This window comes from Lissotriton vulgaris, chromosome 6 (genome assembly GCF_964263255.1).
Source record: "Lissotriton vulgaris chromosome 6, aLisVul1.2, whole genome shotgun sequence".
NCBI lineage: Eukaryota > Metazoa > Chordata > Amphibia > Caudata > Salamandridae > Lissotriton > Lissotriton vulgaris.
The window spans coordinates 1,525,346,891-1,525,363,845 of NC_141694.1; the positions used below are offsets into that span (position 1 = coordinate 1,525,346,891).

The 16,955-nt window shown below is 43.4% G+C and overlaps 1 protein-coding gene across 3 annotated transcripts in view; it reads left to right on the plus strand.

Annotated features, from left to right (window-relative positions):
* The window catches only part of PLCB1 (phospholipase C beta 1), a 2,298,721-nt gene that overhangs the window by 1,474,638 nt on the left and 807,128 nt on the right, over positions 1-16,955 (plus strand). For all 3 annotated transcript variants that reach the window (XM_086927697.1, XM_086927698.1, XM_086927696.1), the window contains exon 12: positions 11,281-11,363. In XM_086927697.1, the coding sequence (XP_086783823.1) occupies positions 11,281-11,363 (83 nt within the window). The remainder of the gene's footprint in view (positions 1-11,280; positions 11,364-16,955) is intronic.

The window sequence follows — 16,955 nt, forward strand, 5'->3', positions numbered from 1 at the left end:
GAATCCACAATGAGTGTGCCAGTAGTGTGTTCAACAGCCTGAGGGTCTCTAATGGAGTGTACAGCAACACCTGAGCTCGGTCTCGCAGCCTATGCGCCAGCATCTTCCCCCCCTTTATCCCCGCTCAAGTAGAATTTGTGTTGCTAGCGCAGGAGGGCGTGTTCTGCTCTATCTAAGTCGAGATGCTTCAGCATGCCCTGCTTCGCCTCTAACTCTCTCCAGACTCTTGGGGCCCCAGTTCTTTTGTGTATCGCTTCCAGCGCACTCACATCTTTCTCCGACTCAGCACGCTTTTCTTTACGTGTTTGCGCATATGACGCTGCAAGCGCAATATACTCCCGCCGCACTACTAACTTCAGTGCCTCCCACACTCACCCCAGCGTTGTACCATCTCTGTCATTGTCTGCAAGATAGTGGGTGATAGTGTATCGAATACAAGCGACCACCGACTCTGAATGGAGTAGTGAGTCACAGAGGCGCCATCCGGATGACGGCGGTCGCTCACCCTGAGAAGTGAGTACCACCTAGATGAGGGCATGATACGAGAGAGAGCCCGCCTGGATGTCTGCTGCCGGTAAATAGGGCAAAAGAGAGGAGGTGGCCTAAAAGTGGTCCAGCCGTGCATAATTTTTATGTGCTGCAGAGTAGTATGTGTAATTGCGCTCTAGGGGGTGCTGGACGTGCCATACATCATTCAACCCTCCCTCAAGCAACCACTGTTGCTCCCCCCTGTGACATTGCTCCCGATTGGTAGGACCGCTGCTCAGATCTATCCATCCTTGGATCCATCACTATGTTCAAATCTCCCCCCCACTAGTATCAATGCATTGATGCATCAGGAGACGCCAAGAACTCCGAGAGGGCAGCCCGCAGAAAGGACTCTTGTCGTTCATTCAGGGCATATATCGTTTGTACTGTTAACTGCGTCATCCCCCACTGGACGCGAACAGCAAGCAATCTCCCCTCATTGTCAGCCACCTGGGAAAGGACTTTACAATGGGCACGAGCGCTAAAGAGAATCGCCACCCCATTCTTCTTAGCTGGGCCTGAGAACCAGAGTTGCAGAGGGAAGCGCTTATCATTCATGTGCCTAGTATCCCTAGAGAGAAGGTGAGTTACCTGTAACAGACACACGTCGCCCTCTGCATTCTCCAGGAGGGAGAGGATGGACGAGCGCTTAACAGGGCTATGTAAACCCCGAACGTTCAGGCTCACAATCTTTAGCTCTCTACCCATAACCCCCACTAGGAAGGGAATAGCCCATGTTGAACCTAATGCCAAAAGCGCTGAGTGAGCAAATGAGCATTATCTGTGGGTGTGATTCTCGCCTGACTTCCTGGAGAACTGATGCGGAGCCCCCAAAACAACGCCTGTTCCCTAACCAAACCCCAGAACCCAAACCCCAACCCAAAAATCCACTAAAGGGAAAAAGATGCAACAGTCGCATGTCGTGACTACAGACACGCCAACTCACAAGGACAATAACAATAGAACAAAGTCGTCCTCAAAAAACTGCTGCCCGCCTCCAGCGACAAATATGAACCCCACCAGTGCCAGTCATAGGAACCTCAGGGGGTCCCACAGGTGTTGGTTACTAACGCCACTGAGGTGACCGCCGCTTCCCTTTCCAACAAGCTTGCGGACATGTCAGGTTTTGCCAGTGGTGAGGGCTTCCCCACACGTTGCCATTCATTGGATCGTCTACGTCGTCTAGCAGGTGATCTGGCGCTCCCGGACCCAGGAGCAGGCCGCTCTAGCCCCAAGAGCTTGAAGGCAGCGTCCAGGGAGCAAACCTGATGTAGCCTGCCATTATGCTTGAAGATGAGCCGAAACGGATGGCCCCAGGAGGCGGGGATGCCCTGATCACGCAGATGATTAGTGATGGGTTTGAACTCCCTACGCTTAACGAGAGTGGAGGCTGCCAAGTCTTGAAAAAGCGCAGGCTGGTGACCCCGAAATAGGACAGGGTTGACGTTGCGGGCCTTCAGGAGGATCCTCTCCTTGAGCTGGAAATCGAGGACACATACCAGTATATCTGGTGGTGGTGCCCGAGTACCACGCGGCAATCCAACCCAGTGTACATGATCCATTTGGATTTCTAGTTCCTCACCTTTGCCAAGAATCAGCCGGAACAGCTCACCAACGTATTCACAGAGGTTGTCTCCCTCTCCCTTCCATGGAACCATCCGGATTCTAATATTGTTCCATCGGGATCGATTCTCCGGATTCTCAGCGTGAGCCAGCAGATTTTGGTTCTGCTCTGTGAGGCGGAGGACATCCTGTTGAAGCTGGTGGACTTCATCCACGGTGGCCAAGTCATGATCTTCCAGTGTAGCCACCCGTTCGCCAATGGCAAAGACATACCGCCTCATCTCGCGCAAGTCCGAGGAGAGCTGAAAGCGGAGCTCTAAGATGTCTTCCTTTATGGCAGAAATAAGTCAATCATAAACTCTTTGGTCGCCGGAAGATCGTTGTCGTCAGGTTGCGTTGACTTGGCCTCCGACTGAGCGGCCACTTGGCCTGTTGTTTTCAGAAGCAGGTCCTGCAGGGGTTTGTCCCTCCTAGTCCTGGAGGACGACATTACACCACGGGCAAAGGCCGCCGCGCAGAAGTACTGAAAGGGGTATAGGGAAGATCTGCTCCCCAGGGACAATATCGTAGCTCGCTCACTCCGGGGTGCACACCTTAGGACCAACTGCAGCCTCTCGCACCGCCTCACAATGCATCCCCCATGACAGTCCGTATGAAGGAGGGGCCCAGAGTGCGGAAGCTGTATTTCAGCGAGGAGAGGGGGTCCCAGCCGAGGGCTCAATCACACCAGTCACTCTTGAAGAGCTGGGGGGGGGGAGACATCCCACTCCACACCAACCCCCACGCTCTGGCAGACACAGGCCCTCAAATTCCTCCTGGAGCCTTGGACTCACTCTGCACTCCCCCAGCAGCTCTCAATGTAAACAAGTCCCAGATAAGCCCCAATGGCTCTCTCCCCAGCAGCGTGCAAGCACGGCACAGACCACAAGGAGGAGACACCTCCCGCCGAAACGTGGACTGAAGCAGGTCCCCACGCTCCTCATGGAGTCTCCGAGCACCAGGCTCCACACTGCACTCTCGAAGCAGGCCTAAGTGTACCAACATGGGCACCAGCTCTACCCGCACATTACCGCCACTTTGTCACCTAAGGCACTGCACCGCGACACTGAGGCGCTGTTGCACGTGTGAACCCAGAAGCCTCACAAGGCCTACGAGACATGGGGGCAGTCACCGTAATCCTGCCTCGTTGGACCCATTGGCCCGCTGTTCCGTCAGGGTTTCCCGCCCAGGGAGAGCAGCAAACCACATGGCAGCCCGCAAATAGCCTCACCCAAGCATCTGTGGTGTCCTCTGCTCTGATCTGGAACCTGGAACACTCAGAGTGAAGAGTGGTTCCAGGGTTCCAGATGAATCGGTTGGCTCAAGCTTGTACAGATCAATTTATCTTCTCTTGAATAAACCCATTTTTATTACCAATATGCTGGCTCCACATCATTCCTCAAGGAGAACATTTCACTGGCAACGATTGGGTAACAAACCTATGCGACTCACAAGCTTGAAGCCTTGCTTGTTGCAGATCAAATTACCGTTGACAATCTCTGACTGTCGATATCCTTCTAGGCGTCATCGGAGATGGACCTAGCCTTGTTCTTCTAATTACCGCAAATCCTGCATTTCAAGAGGCTGCGGTGAGACTTTTGTTCTTTTTTTTTCTGCTTTTCCTTGTTTCGAGTGTTTGCGCTGGCATTGAGCATTACCTCATTCAGAGCGCTTTCAAACGCATGCGTAACCAAGTTCCGAATATTTTCGCATGCACAATGGTATTCCGAATGTTCACGCATGCGCAATAGACTTCTTCAAGACACTCTTTCTCCACGCATGCGCGCAAGCCCAAAGATCGCTGATTGTTCTGTCAGAATATTTCGTGCATTATCTCCATTACCCCGCAACCATTTCTGACACCGATTGCTGCCTACCTTAACAATGAGTATGACTCACAGGAGAGTCCAATCTTCTATTACATTTTGCTAAGCAACGACATCATAATTGAGGTTGCCCTGCACTACATATCTTGTACTAAATACAGTACTTACGAATAAAGGTTTTTTTTTCTCTTTCTTTTCACAAACCTCATTGTTAATGGAAGGTTTAAATGCTCCTCCTCCATTCTTACCCTCTCCTGGGGAACCACCATTAAAGTGGAAACAGTGGAGAAAGGGTTTTGAACCATATCTTGAAGCAATTGGAGGTGATGATTACACTGACAAGCGCAAATTGGCAATCTTAAAACATTCTCTTGGAGCAGAAGATAGACAAGTTCTGAGTCATTTACCACCTATTCCTTTGGATAATTCCAGCGATGAAGAAGGCGATGTTTATGAGAATGCTATAATGCAACTTGATAAGCAGTATATAAAAAAAGTTAATGAGGTTGTTGCTCGTCACAAATTTTTAAGCAGGTTGCAACTGCCGAACGAACCTGTTGATACATTTGTAAAGGATTTAAGAATTTTAGCTGCAAAGTGCAATTACCAGGAATTTCATGATCAAATGGTAAGGGACCAATTAGTGCATAACGTTGCTGATGCCAAGTTACAAGAGAAATTACTAGATGCAAAGGAATTAACACTTTCCAAAGCCCTTGACATTGCTCATTGTTTTGAAGACATGAAATTGGGCATGAAGGAATTGTCGGAAAAAAAGATGAAGGAATTATCAAAAAATAAGACTTTAACGTCCGAAGTTCAAGCGGTCAGGAAGAAATCCATAGAGAACATTTACAATAAATCCACACCTTCCATGAACAACACCAACACCAACAGAAGAGATGTAATCTGTTTTAAATGTGCTTTTCCTGGTCACGTAGCCACCGATAAACGATGTCCAGCAATTAGTCAAGTATGCAGATATTGCAGGTCCAAAGGACATTTTGCTAGAATGTGCAGAGGCAGGAACAGGTTTAGAAGCAATACTGTTGATGTCAGAAATGTTAATTCTGAAAATGTCTATGAGATTGATAATGACATAGATGATGAGGAGAACATAGTAACTGTATATAAAATTGACGAAGAAAAAAAGATGCTCCTTTCTGCATGTTACAGGTTGGCACCAAATTTATAAAAGTTATGGCTGATTCTGGTGCCAGGCACACATTAATAGGAGACGAATGGTTAAAATAATTTCCCAATGTCGCATTACTTCCATCTGATATTAGGTTAGTTGGTTATGGCAAAAAAACAATAGAAGTTTTAGGTTATTTCACTACTGACATTTCATTTAAAGGTAAAACTATATCTTCAAGGATTTATGTTGCCAAAGAAGGCTCATGTTCGTTAGGATGGCCACAACAACGTGATTTGATGATTAAATTAGATCCCAACCACCCTCAACAGGTATTAGGATACTCAGATATAATTAACGAGGTCAGCACTGCTACTGATAGTGATTGGGAAAAATTGTTTTCAAAAGTGTTTTCACCACATTTAGGACTACTCAAGAAATGTGTACATAAAATTATTTTGAAGCACAATGCCATTCCAAAGGTTCATAAAGTCAGGAATATTCCGTTATCATTAAGAGATTCTGTCAAGAAAGAATTAGAAAGGCTGTGTGAATTAGATGTTATAGAAGAGATAGATTCTTACAAATGGCTTTCACGAGTTGTATTTGCCCATAAACCAAATGGTAAGGTGAGATTGTGTGTCGACATGAGAGACCTAAATTCCAATGTTTGGGTTGACAGACACCCTCTCCCGAATATTGGTGAAATGTTTTCAAAGCTAAAAAATGCCACAGTTTTTACCACATTAGACTTATCTAATGCCTATCATCAGATAGCATTGCATGATGATAGCAAACACTTAACATCTTTTATCACAACAGAGGGTGCATATCGTTATAAGAGAATGCCTTTTGGGCTGGTATCAGCCTCTTCGTTTTTTCCGCGCATCATGCATTAACTATTTAAAAACGTAATGAATGTCCTTTACTTTTAAGATGACATTTTAGTTTTTGCAAAGGATGTAAATGAGCATTCTGAAATTTTACATAAAGTGTTGTCTATTCTTCAAGTCAATGGGTTAACCTTAACCAAAGAGAAATGTAAATTTGGTTTGGAGTCAGTTGATTATCTAGCCCACTCTATTAGCAAAAATGGTATATCACCCAAGCATAGTCTAGTGAAAGCTATTGAAGATGCCCTGGAACCCTTAAACAAAGATCAACTCAGGTCCTTTTTAGGATTAGCTGAATATTATGCCATGTTTATTCTGTCTTTTGCAGATAAAACTAAACATTTAAGGAATTTGATGAAAAGTCATCAATTATTTGTTTGGGACTCAAACTGTAAAGAACAATTTGCTTATCTAAAAAAATGCATAGCTTCTGCACCTGCTCTATCTCCTTTCGATACATCTTGTGAATCTGTCATCATTTCAGATGCTAGTAACATAGGTATAGGCGCTGTCCTCATGCAAAAGCATCTTGTCACAATTGCTTTTGCATCCAGGCCAGTACGTGGTGCAGAAGACAAGTATTCCACTTTGGAAAAAGAAACCTTAGCCTGCTGGTGGGGAATTGAATACTTTTGCAAATATGTATACGGTTCAAGGTTTGTAGTGAGAACCGACCATCGCCCACTAGTAGATTTAATTCACAACGAACGGATGCGGTAAAGCAACTGCCAGAAAAGCTATTTGGCAGTATAAGTTACAAGACTTCCATTTTCATGTGGAATATATTCCTGGTGCAAAAGAATTTTTTGCGGATTGTCTTTCAAGACTTCCTATTGTTGATGACAACATGGTTGTTTGCGATGAAGATCCAGATAGAGTCGTATCTATATGTGAAGATTCTATTGGGTGAATAAAAGAGGAACAATGGAGAGTTGCTTGTAATAATGATGAGGATTACAAATGTGTTATGTCATTTGTAAAAGACAAGTGGCCTAAGAAAGCTGAGCTGTCTCTAGATTTATTCCCTTTCTTTAAAATTGCTCAAGAGTTATCCATTCAAAACGACATACTATTAAGAGGGTTCCAACTAGTTGTACCTCGTGATTTCAGGGAGATTGTTCTAGACATGGCTCATGAGGGACATCCCGGCATGACCGCAATGAAAAGGAGAATCAGATGTGAATTTTGGTGGCCTGGTATCGATAGATCCATAGAGAGAAAGGCTAGATCATGCATTGAGTGTACAGTTAGCGACAAGTCTATGAAAACAGTAAAGTATCATCACAATTTTATTTCTAGACCTTCAAGAGCATGGGAATGTTTATCGATAGACATTGCTGGCCCTATGAGTTTTGGTCTCAATCCTGTCTACGCCATTGTATTAATCGATCAGTTTTCTCAGTGGCCCGAAATAAAATTTGTGCCGCATGTTACGTCCAAGATAGTCATTGATTTCCTGAATAGCATTTTTGAAAAGGAAGGTTTTCCCATTTCCGTTTTGTCTGATAATGGAGCGCAATTCACCTCGTGTGAAATGAAATCATTTTTTGACAATCATGGAATACTCCCTAAACGTTTCTCTGCGTATTACCCACAGGGAAATGGAATAGTGGAACAATGGATTAAAGTGCTGACTACCAAGAGCAGCCTTACCTCAAGTATAGCTTTTTCTTCATCTCCAAGTTTGTTCAAGCTGTCAAATCATGGGTATGCAAATTTGAGCTCAGGTCTTCTGTATCAACTTGCTCGATCTAGTTGACTGCCTTAAAGTTGTAAATTTCAGACGTGAAGTCTTTCACCAGCCCATGCCAAAACACAAACCTGACCATGTTCATTAGCTGCACCTGTGTGTTATTCTTTTGTATTGGTTTTGGGTTGGGTGAATTAAAAAGCATCATACACTTTTCATTCATCTTAGTCTTGAGGCCAATATTGCAAAAGCTAGGCAAGGACAACGTTAAGGCAAAGTGGATGTATGCGTGTGGGTCTTTCTGTTCGACACTTTGGGGGGTCAATCATATCTTATATCAAGTATGTGGCTCCTCTTTTACCCAGCCTACCAACTTGATTTTCTAGAGCATAATACATATTGTCTGCATTTGGGCAATAGCGAAAATAATGCCTTTTTCATCAAGTTTTCTGCATGTATGTTAATGGATGGAGTCTAGTAAACTCCTCATCTGAGCTATTCAGAACTATTACCTCTTTTATTATTTTTAAAGAGGGCTCCACGCATAGTATGGATTAAAATTGTTGTAACAACATGACAGACTTTTTTCAAAATAAAATAGAGTGTATCTATAATGAAATTGCAACAACCTCCTCTATTAGAGATGTAGGAGATGTAGATTCTGTCCCCAATCAGAAAGAAGCTGAGATTCTTAAAACAACTGAGTTACAGATCTCAAGGCATCATGAATGCCTAAGCAATTTTCCTCCTCTGTTGGAGGATGAAGTAGTGAATTTTATTACCACCACAAAGTCTGTATCCCCATCCGACCCTTGCCCTCTATGCATTTGGCATTTGGTGCCAAACCTAATGGCGATTCACCTCACTAAACTTTTGAATCAAATATTAGAAACAGGAGGGCATATTACCAACAAGTAGCGATATTTATTTCTAAACAGGCTTAGCGATGATTTTTTTATCGCTGAGCATCGCCGGAATTTATCGCTGAGATAACGTGCTATTAGCAACATTTATCTCCAAAGCGATACATTTTCCAGCGATAGCGGCGAAATGCTTGAATATCACTGAGAATACAGCGATATTCACGCGTTAGCGACGAAATGCTCTTAGCCATGTTATCCACCTCCCATTGGATAACATGGCTAATAACTGGCCTGGGCAGGTGTTAGTATTTGGAGATATTTGCGCTTAGCGCGAATATTTCCATCACTACGCCTGCCTTGCAAATAGGCGATAGCGATGTTAGCGACTGTTTTCAGATGCTAACAGTTTGGGTACGCCCACTTTGCATGTCATTAGCGATAAATATCGCTAACATGCAAAGCGGGTCCCAAACTGCTCGCTATCACCTAAAAGCTGTCGCTAACTGCTGTTAGCGACAGCTTGGTAATAAGGCGATAGAATTATCACCGCTTAGCGCCCAAAAACGGCAGCTAAAGCGGCGAAAATTCCCTATCGCCGCCCTTGATAATATGCCCCAGGATTTTTTCAGACAGCTGTGAATACTAGCCTCAGAACTACCTATGTTAAAAAAAGCAAGCTTGATCCGGCTGTCACAAAAAACTTGGCACATTCCTCAACTGCATTTTCCGGCTAAAATCTTTGAAAATGCAATAAACAAGGAACATAACCATTTATCTGGAGACCAATGAAACTCTTAAACAGGCCCAACATGGTTTCAGAGCCCATCACTCTATATACAGAGTCTGCACTAGTTGTGGCCTCTGAAGAAATTAGAAGGATTGTAGATGAGAGGGGCCGAGCGGCTTTAATTCTTCTTGACCTCTTACCCACATTTGATACCGTTAACCGTGAGGTTCTTATCAACTTGCTTGAGGAGATCTGGATAGGCGAGCAGCTCCTGCCCTTCTCAGCTCCTTCCTAACAAATAGAGTACAAAGGGTTGAATTGAGCGGCTTTAAATTTAAACTTTTTTCTCTGCCTTGCAGGCTGCCTCAGGGTTCTTATTTATCCCAACGCTATTTAACATTTATAGCATATCGCTCTTAGAGCTTATCCAATCATGTGACAAGTCGGCTGTCTTCTACGCCGATGATACTCAAATAATTGTTTCCATTCCTGAAGACGAGGCTCCAATATCCTTAAACCTGAAGCATTGTCAAACTCGGGTATCTGTTTCCAGAGGAACTATCTAAATTTGAACATCAAAAAAACCAAGGTGATTCTTTTTGGCAAGATCACACATTTTTGAAACTCAGCATCATGGCCAGCAGATACCTACCCCTATCTCAAAGGTAAAACATCTTGGAGTGGTTTTTGATGACCAACTCAGTTTTTCAGAGCAGATTAATCATATCACTTCCACTTGTTTCTATATTTTCGAATTACTGAAAAAAGTGTTTCCATTCATCCCCTTGAACCTCCAAATAATTGTTTTGGTTGCTCTCATCCTTTCTATGATTGATTATTGTAATGCTTTGTATTTAGTAATGGATAGGGTCAGGTTCAAATCTCTGTGCATCATTCACGATGCTTTGTATGAAAGGGGTCCTCACTAACACTGCAATAACTTTCTTTGGTACTGCCCACAATGGGCCCTGTGGTCCTCATCAGCCTATCTGATAAAAGTCCCCAAGATAAAGAAATGCAGAGGAGGGGGTGGGGGCAGGACGCTGCACTATCTTGGCTGCAGACTTTGCAATTCTCTTTCATGTGGCCTTAAGATCTCATACCAGCTTGCCATGTTTCAGGAAATAGCTCAAAAAGTTGGCTTTTTGTACCACACATAAAACAAAAAGAGCACTTGATTGCTACTTGCCAGCTCTCTGAGGTTCCCTGAGGTTAAGACACCTGGTATTTGTTTGCTTAATAAAAGTGTTACTTACTTACTTACATATTTCCTAGTGATTGTGTTCCATCCAAAGCATATATACACTGATTTACTATGTTTTAGCAAGCTTTAATCATTGTGCAAATTAAGGTTTGTTTTATGTTTGATACATAGCACTGGTATGTGAACCTCAAAGTATAATTCCTTTTAGCTTTTCTACTTCAATTCAATGGTTCCAGCCTAATGGGTTGCCAGACAAGGAAGGTTACCTCTCCTTGCTGCTGTGTGACAATCACAATGGTGTACAAGGGCATAACAGCATAGGCTATTGATGAGTTTTATGGTCTCAGCAATGTGGCACAAATTGCTGATGAGCCCCATTGCGATTGCTGTTGGTGGATATCTTTTTATATTGAAAGCCCTTTACCTTTGTCCTCATCAATCTGCAATATGGTAAAGATCTTTTGCAAAAACATCAATATCCCAAGTATCCGCAGTCTCCTATTGCAGCATGTCACTGATTTTTTGCCTAGATATATACGTTTTTAAAAGGCCCCACAATCATGCTCATAGGATTACCATTTACATATTCTTTTCATAGCCTGAAAACCATTTACTTTCTTTATTAATATATCTTAAGTGCAAAACAGTTTGACAAAGAGTACACTGCATGTAAACCGTGACATGCATAGTACTGTGGGCACATTCTTTTTAGCAGACATCCATTTCTCTAGAAACATATATTGTGATAATTCTATGTACAATGTCGAAATACACATTTAGACCACATGTGCTTTTTATTGTTTCTATTTTAGGAAGTTATAGAAGCTATCGCTGAATGTGCATTTAAGACATCGCCATATCCAATCCTCCTCTCCTTTGAAAACCATGTAGACTCGTAAGTAACTGCATTTCATTTCATAATTAATATGTCTATGAATGTGAAATCATATATTGTGAAACTTCCTGCAAGGTGACTTGGTTCTGTGCATTCGAGGGGAATAGCATGCATGGATGATAGTGCAGCAGACATGCCAACTTCTACTTTCTCTGTGTGAGAGGAGGGATCTAGGCCTTGGAGGGAGTGGGGATTTGTCCTAAGCACAGACTGAGGTACTACTACCTGCACCCCATCCCCCACAAACAAAATGCTTCTGACGTGGCCTCTAATGTTTTCGGGAGGTTTCAAATGCTTCACTGGCTTTTGCTGTGCTGCACACAGCCCCCCAACACAAGCTGAAAAGCCACTCAGCCCAGGGGATTACAGCTCATCTTCTGTCCCAGCGTGTGATATCAGATCTTCACCTGGAAGTGTGGCCTGGTGCCCACACAAGATGGCGGCTCCTCCTGGAGCTCCTGCAAGCCCTCTACACCGCACAAAGGGCTCAAAACTCTGGATTTTTATGTGATGCCAACCCTACCGGACCCCAGAGGCTGCACCAAACGGGCAAGTGCGTCCTTCAAAGATGATCTGTTGCCCACTGACTCGCTGCCTGGCTGACCGCGTGGTGCCGTAGAAAACATAGCAGCGCCAGACTAAGTTGTAATGGATCAGAGGTACTGATGGGATCTGCAGGGAGTTGGAAGCAGTTTTTGCCATCAAAGTAGGGGCAGAAGGCCCCAGCAGGTTATGCATGCTGCCCCATAGAAAGGGTGGCGCAGCGTAGAGTTTTGAACACAGTGGGCCAATCAGTGGACCAACACCGACAGGCACCTTGAAAATTTAAGTATTCCACTTCTAGGCAGTGCTGGAAGGCATGTATGTATGTATGTATGTATGTTCTTATATAGCGCTCGATTTTAGCCCTTGGGCATCTCGGCGCTTCCCTTGGGAACCCGTCCTGGTTTTTCCCTGTGAGTTCACCCGTGCTGGGCATCCCCAAGGTGAAAGCCAGGCCTCCCGCCGCAGGGGGCCGTTGTGGAGATTAAGCAAGCTTGTTGCCCAGAGCTGCATAGTGTGAACTCGTGCTTAGAGTGGGCACCGAAGCGAGAATTATCGAGTCCGTGGACAATTGGGTTCAGGACCCTGCCGCGTCGGGAATCGAACCCTGGTCCCGGGTCTGACCTCAGCTTCAGGGTATGCCTCGTCTAACCAGTGAGCCACACTTCTCCACGTTCACGTGGAGTTCTGGGCCTGAGACCAAGTGACTCTCTCTCAGTGCCAACTGGTGTCTTCTTAGCCCCCCCCACTTACTGTCATCGATCACCCCTCCTCAGGGCATGTGGACCTGAGTATGCATAGTTTCATGATAGATTGATGGCCTGCAGCATTGGGAGATATTGCTGGGCTTGTGAGAATTGGTTCTCGCATCAACATGTTGGCTTATGAAAGCTGAATACACAACCTGTGACCCATCTGGTTCCAATTTGGATCCACTGTGTCAACAGCCTTTGACCACAGTGGATCTCTCTAGAAACCTGTTACGTTACGAAGCTTCTTGTTCCATAGCTCTTGTCTAATTATCCACTCCTACAACCGTGAATCAATGTGTGTGATTTCAAACCTAATTAGGTCAATCTTGTTGGAGGGGTAAGTCCCAGAACCGACAAAAGTGCACTATCAAAAAGACTGATTGAAGGACCACAAAAGAAAGTAAGGAAGGAAGGGAAAGGCAATCTCAAAGGATCAACACAGGAACCCCTGTTTCCTGACTCTCCAATAAAAAAAATGCAGAACAATTCCACAACACTCGAGGCTATCTTGAAAAAACTAAACAACATACATTATATTCCTATATGATTGAATTATGCCTACTCTGAAAGTTTTTTCTCTAAACACTAAAGGGCTTAACCACCCAGTAAAGCACAAAGTAATTGCTGATTATTGCCACACACTAAAAGGTGACCTAGTGTTTCCCCAAGAAATAAAGAGTGGGCAAGAAGAGGCACTATCTATGCACAATGCATAAGTGAATGACTTATCCTACTCCACCGCATGCTCTAGGAAAAATGAAGTAGTCACCTCAATATCCAAGAATTCAGGCTTGTCAATCATTGCCTCAAAGCAGGATGACAGTGGTAGATGACTTATCAATCAACTCCAATCGGGGAACACTGAATTTTTTCCAGTTAACGTATATGCACTTAAAGTCGATGACCCTCTGTTCTGGTCTAGATTGTCCTCCAAGTTTTCTTTGCTCCCAATGAAGGCCCAAATCATTTTTGGGAGGCGACTTTAATCTACCAATGGACACTATCCTAGATAGAAGCTTGGCCTTTAAATACAGAACTCCTAAAACTCCTAAATCAATGTGAGCACTTTCTACTGTTCATGGCCTCATGCATGTGTGAAGGATCCATAATCCCACCGGTAATGACTTCACATTCTTTTCTCCTTCAGACAGTAACTTTTCAAGAGGTGATTACATGTTGGTTGGCAATGCAATTCTACAAGACACCTTACCCTCTTCAAGTTAATCCATTACCATTCCTGTTCAGGCAGCTGTCTCAATTTTGTTAAATATTTTAACCTCTCAGCCCAAAAACTGTTTGTGGTGGATGAGCATTAAAGTTCTAGAGAATGAGCTAAACATGCAGGAGTTGCACAAAGAGTTAGCCCGCTTTCGACAGGACAACACTTTCTCTGTCTCCTCCTTGATTACTCTTCGGGACACATTAAAATGCTTTTTTAGAGACCAAATGATAAGGTCTATGTCCATGAAAAATAAAGAAATCAAATCTGGCTTAGACTAATTTTTGGCTGATTGCAAATTCTAAAAAATCATATTTAGACGTTGAAAAGACTCCTTGGTCCTTCCAACCCTAAAAAAACTAAAATATGTACACAAAACAATCAGCAAGCCTGCTGACCTATGGGTACAAGCGCAGAAAAGTAAAACATTTTTTACCTGAACAAAGCAGGAAAATCTTTAGCCTCCTGATTAAAACTTAAAAGAAACTCCTCTATAATTTCTAACATTAAAGACCACCAAGGGTTAATTAAACCCAAGGCGGGCGATATTCTAAACATTTTTCAGAAATGTTATGCCTACTTGTACTGCCCCTCAGTTTCTATTCCAAAAAGATATTTGTCTCAACTTTCTCCAAAGCCTGCCAATAAAATCCATTTCTGATAATGAGAGTATGAAACTAAACAAACCATTAGAGCGTAGCGAGATCCAGAAAACGATTAGGCTATTTCCATCCGAAAAGGCTCCCAGTCTGGATGGCCTTCCGATATATTTCTATAAAACATTTGAATGCACAATTTTGGACCTTTTAGAAACCTTACTACACTATGTTTCCTCCTCTGGAGTGGTCTCAGGCACCACTGCAGAGGCCACTATTGTGGCAATCCCAAGGAGAGGATGGATGCTTCTGATCCCAAGAACGGTAGACCAATCTCATTAATAAATGTGGAGGCCAAATCAATGCTGACATTCTGGAATTTAGCCTCCCACCCAATGATTACACAATTAGTCCATCCTACTCAGACCAGTTTCATCAAAGGCTGACTAGCTAGCGACAATAGTTGGCTGTTTTGCCACATTATCCAAAAATCATCCATAACACAAACTCCCGCTGCTATACCCTTGGATGTGAAGAAAGCCCTTGAAACAGTGTCATGGCTGTTTCTGGAGGGAGCTTTAAATAGATACAACTTGGGGATTATTACATCAAAATGGTCATGTCTATGTATGCCAATCCTTCAGTGAGAATTAAAGTAAATGGGGAGTTATCAGCCTTGGTACAACAAGGTTTTCATCATGGCTTCCTGCTCTCAATACTGCCTTTTTACACATCAACCCTCTGATCCTGATGTTGAATGAATCGTCAGATATTGCTGGACCAAAATTCGGGAATCTGGTCATTAAAACGTCTGCATACTTCAACGATGTTCACATTTTTACTGAAGCCCCTGATGCTGCTATACTTTCTATTTTGGACATCATCAATATGTTTTCTTTTTATTCAGGATACTCTTTAAATAAGGACAAAACAAAGGTTTTACCCCTCAATGTCCAATGTAATCCACCCTGTCTGGGAAACTCACAATTCCAATGGCAATCAAAATGTATCAAATATTTGATTTGGTTCTAAAACAAATTAGATTAATCAATATCCAAGAATGAAGGTAAAACAATTGATAAAATGAAGGACTTTTAAATGTCTTGGTCTCTCAAAAATATTTAATAGCAGGGCAGATTAGAAACTTTAAGAATGATGCTGACTCCATTAGTTAGCTTCCTGTCCAGCATGCCCCCAATCCACTTAACTGATGACTTTTTTTCAATGGTTGACAAATTAGGTGGTGAATTTCTGGGATCGAAGAAGAAACCCAGAATGAGTTTTAAGAAACTCAGGTCCCTCAGTATGACAGGGGCTGCAACCTCCCAGGTTGGTTTAAGGTGTAAGTACCCGACTTCCTTCTTAAGGGCCCAAGGTATCCTGTTGCTAGAATTGTACTCCCACCCCCCCGCCCCCCAATGTGTCCCCTCGGCTCAGTATTGAAAGGCGCATTAGCTACCTATTTCCTTTATTAGTAAATCTGACGATGTTGTGCCACACTTTCGCACACATCAAAATCCTTAATATTAAAGCTCTATTAATGATGGACTAACTTCTGGTTTTTCAACATTAATAAATCCAATGCAATCTCTCTATGGAATAATAAGAAGCTCTTAATATCTAGCCCCCCCTCCTCTTCCCCGGTTTTGCCTTTCAACTGGGCGACTAAACGGATCGCCTTAGTGTCACACATATAATGATAACAAGCCCTTATAATAGAAGTTTGAAGCTGGACACATTAGCAATACCCTCTTTTTCTCTGCCCTTGAGCGTATTTATTCAGGTGAACATGCAGCCTCCAAGATCTATAGATTATTGTCCAAAGTACTTGAAAACCCCAACTTTAGTTTAAGTAGTAAATGGGCCAGCTACTTTATTGATGCAGGTAAAGCATCACCCTCAAAAGAATCTTGGAGTAAAATCTGTCCCAGTCTACTCCAGGGTAACCTTATTTCCTCGCTGCTACAAACAAACTTTTTCTCCACCCACTCTCTCTACTAGATCTTGAGTAGACTATTAAAATTAAGGGTGAAAGTTACTGACACCTGCTGGTCGTGCAAAATATAAAGAGGTGACCCAGAGGGAAATGTTCTTTGCTACTTACATCTTATTGGAACAAAATCATGGTACAATTAGGTAAAATCATTAACACAACTATCTCATTATACTTTCCAACTGTTATACATGGGCCTCATGCAAGTATGACTCCACTTCAACTGGTGACTTGAGATATTATCCTTTTTGACCTACTCACCAAAAGTGCACTAGGAGTCATACTACTAGGCTCGAAGGACTCTGAGCAAGTCTCATATCTTACTTGGTGGGCATGGGTCACATACCTTAGATACACTCACATTGCCCAGTCCCACTCTTGAGGTGCCCCTCTTCCTACTAAGCACATTTGGGAAACTTGGGCTCCTTCATGCATAAAATGCAATAAGGGTCCTTAATCTCTCCCAGCCCCTCCAACTGGGATCCGATG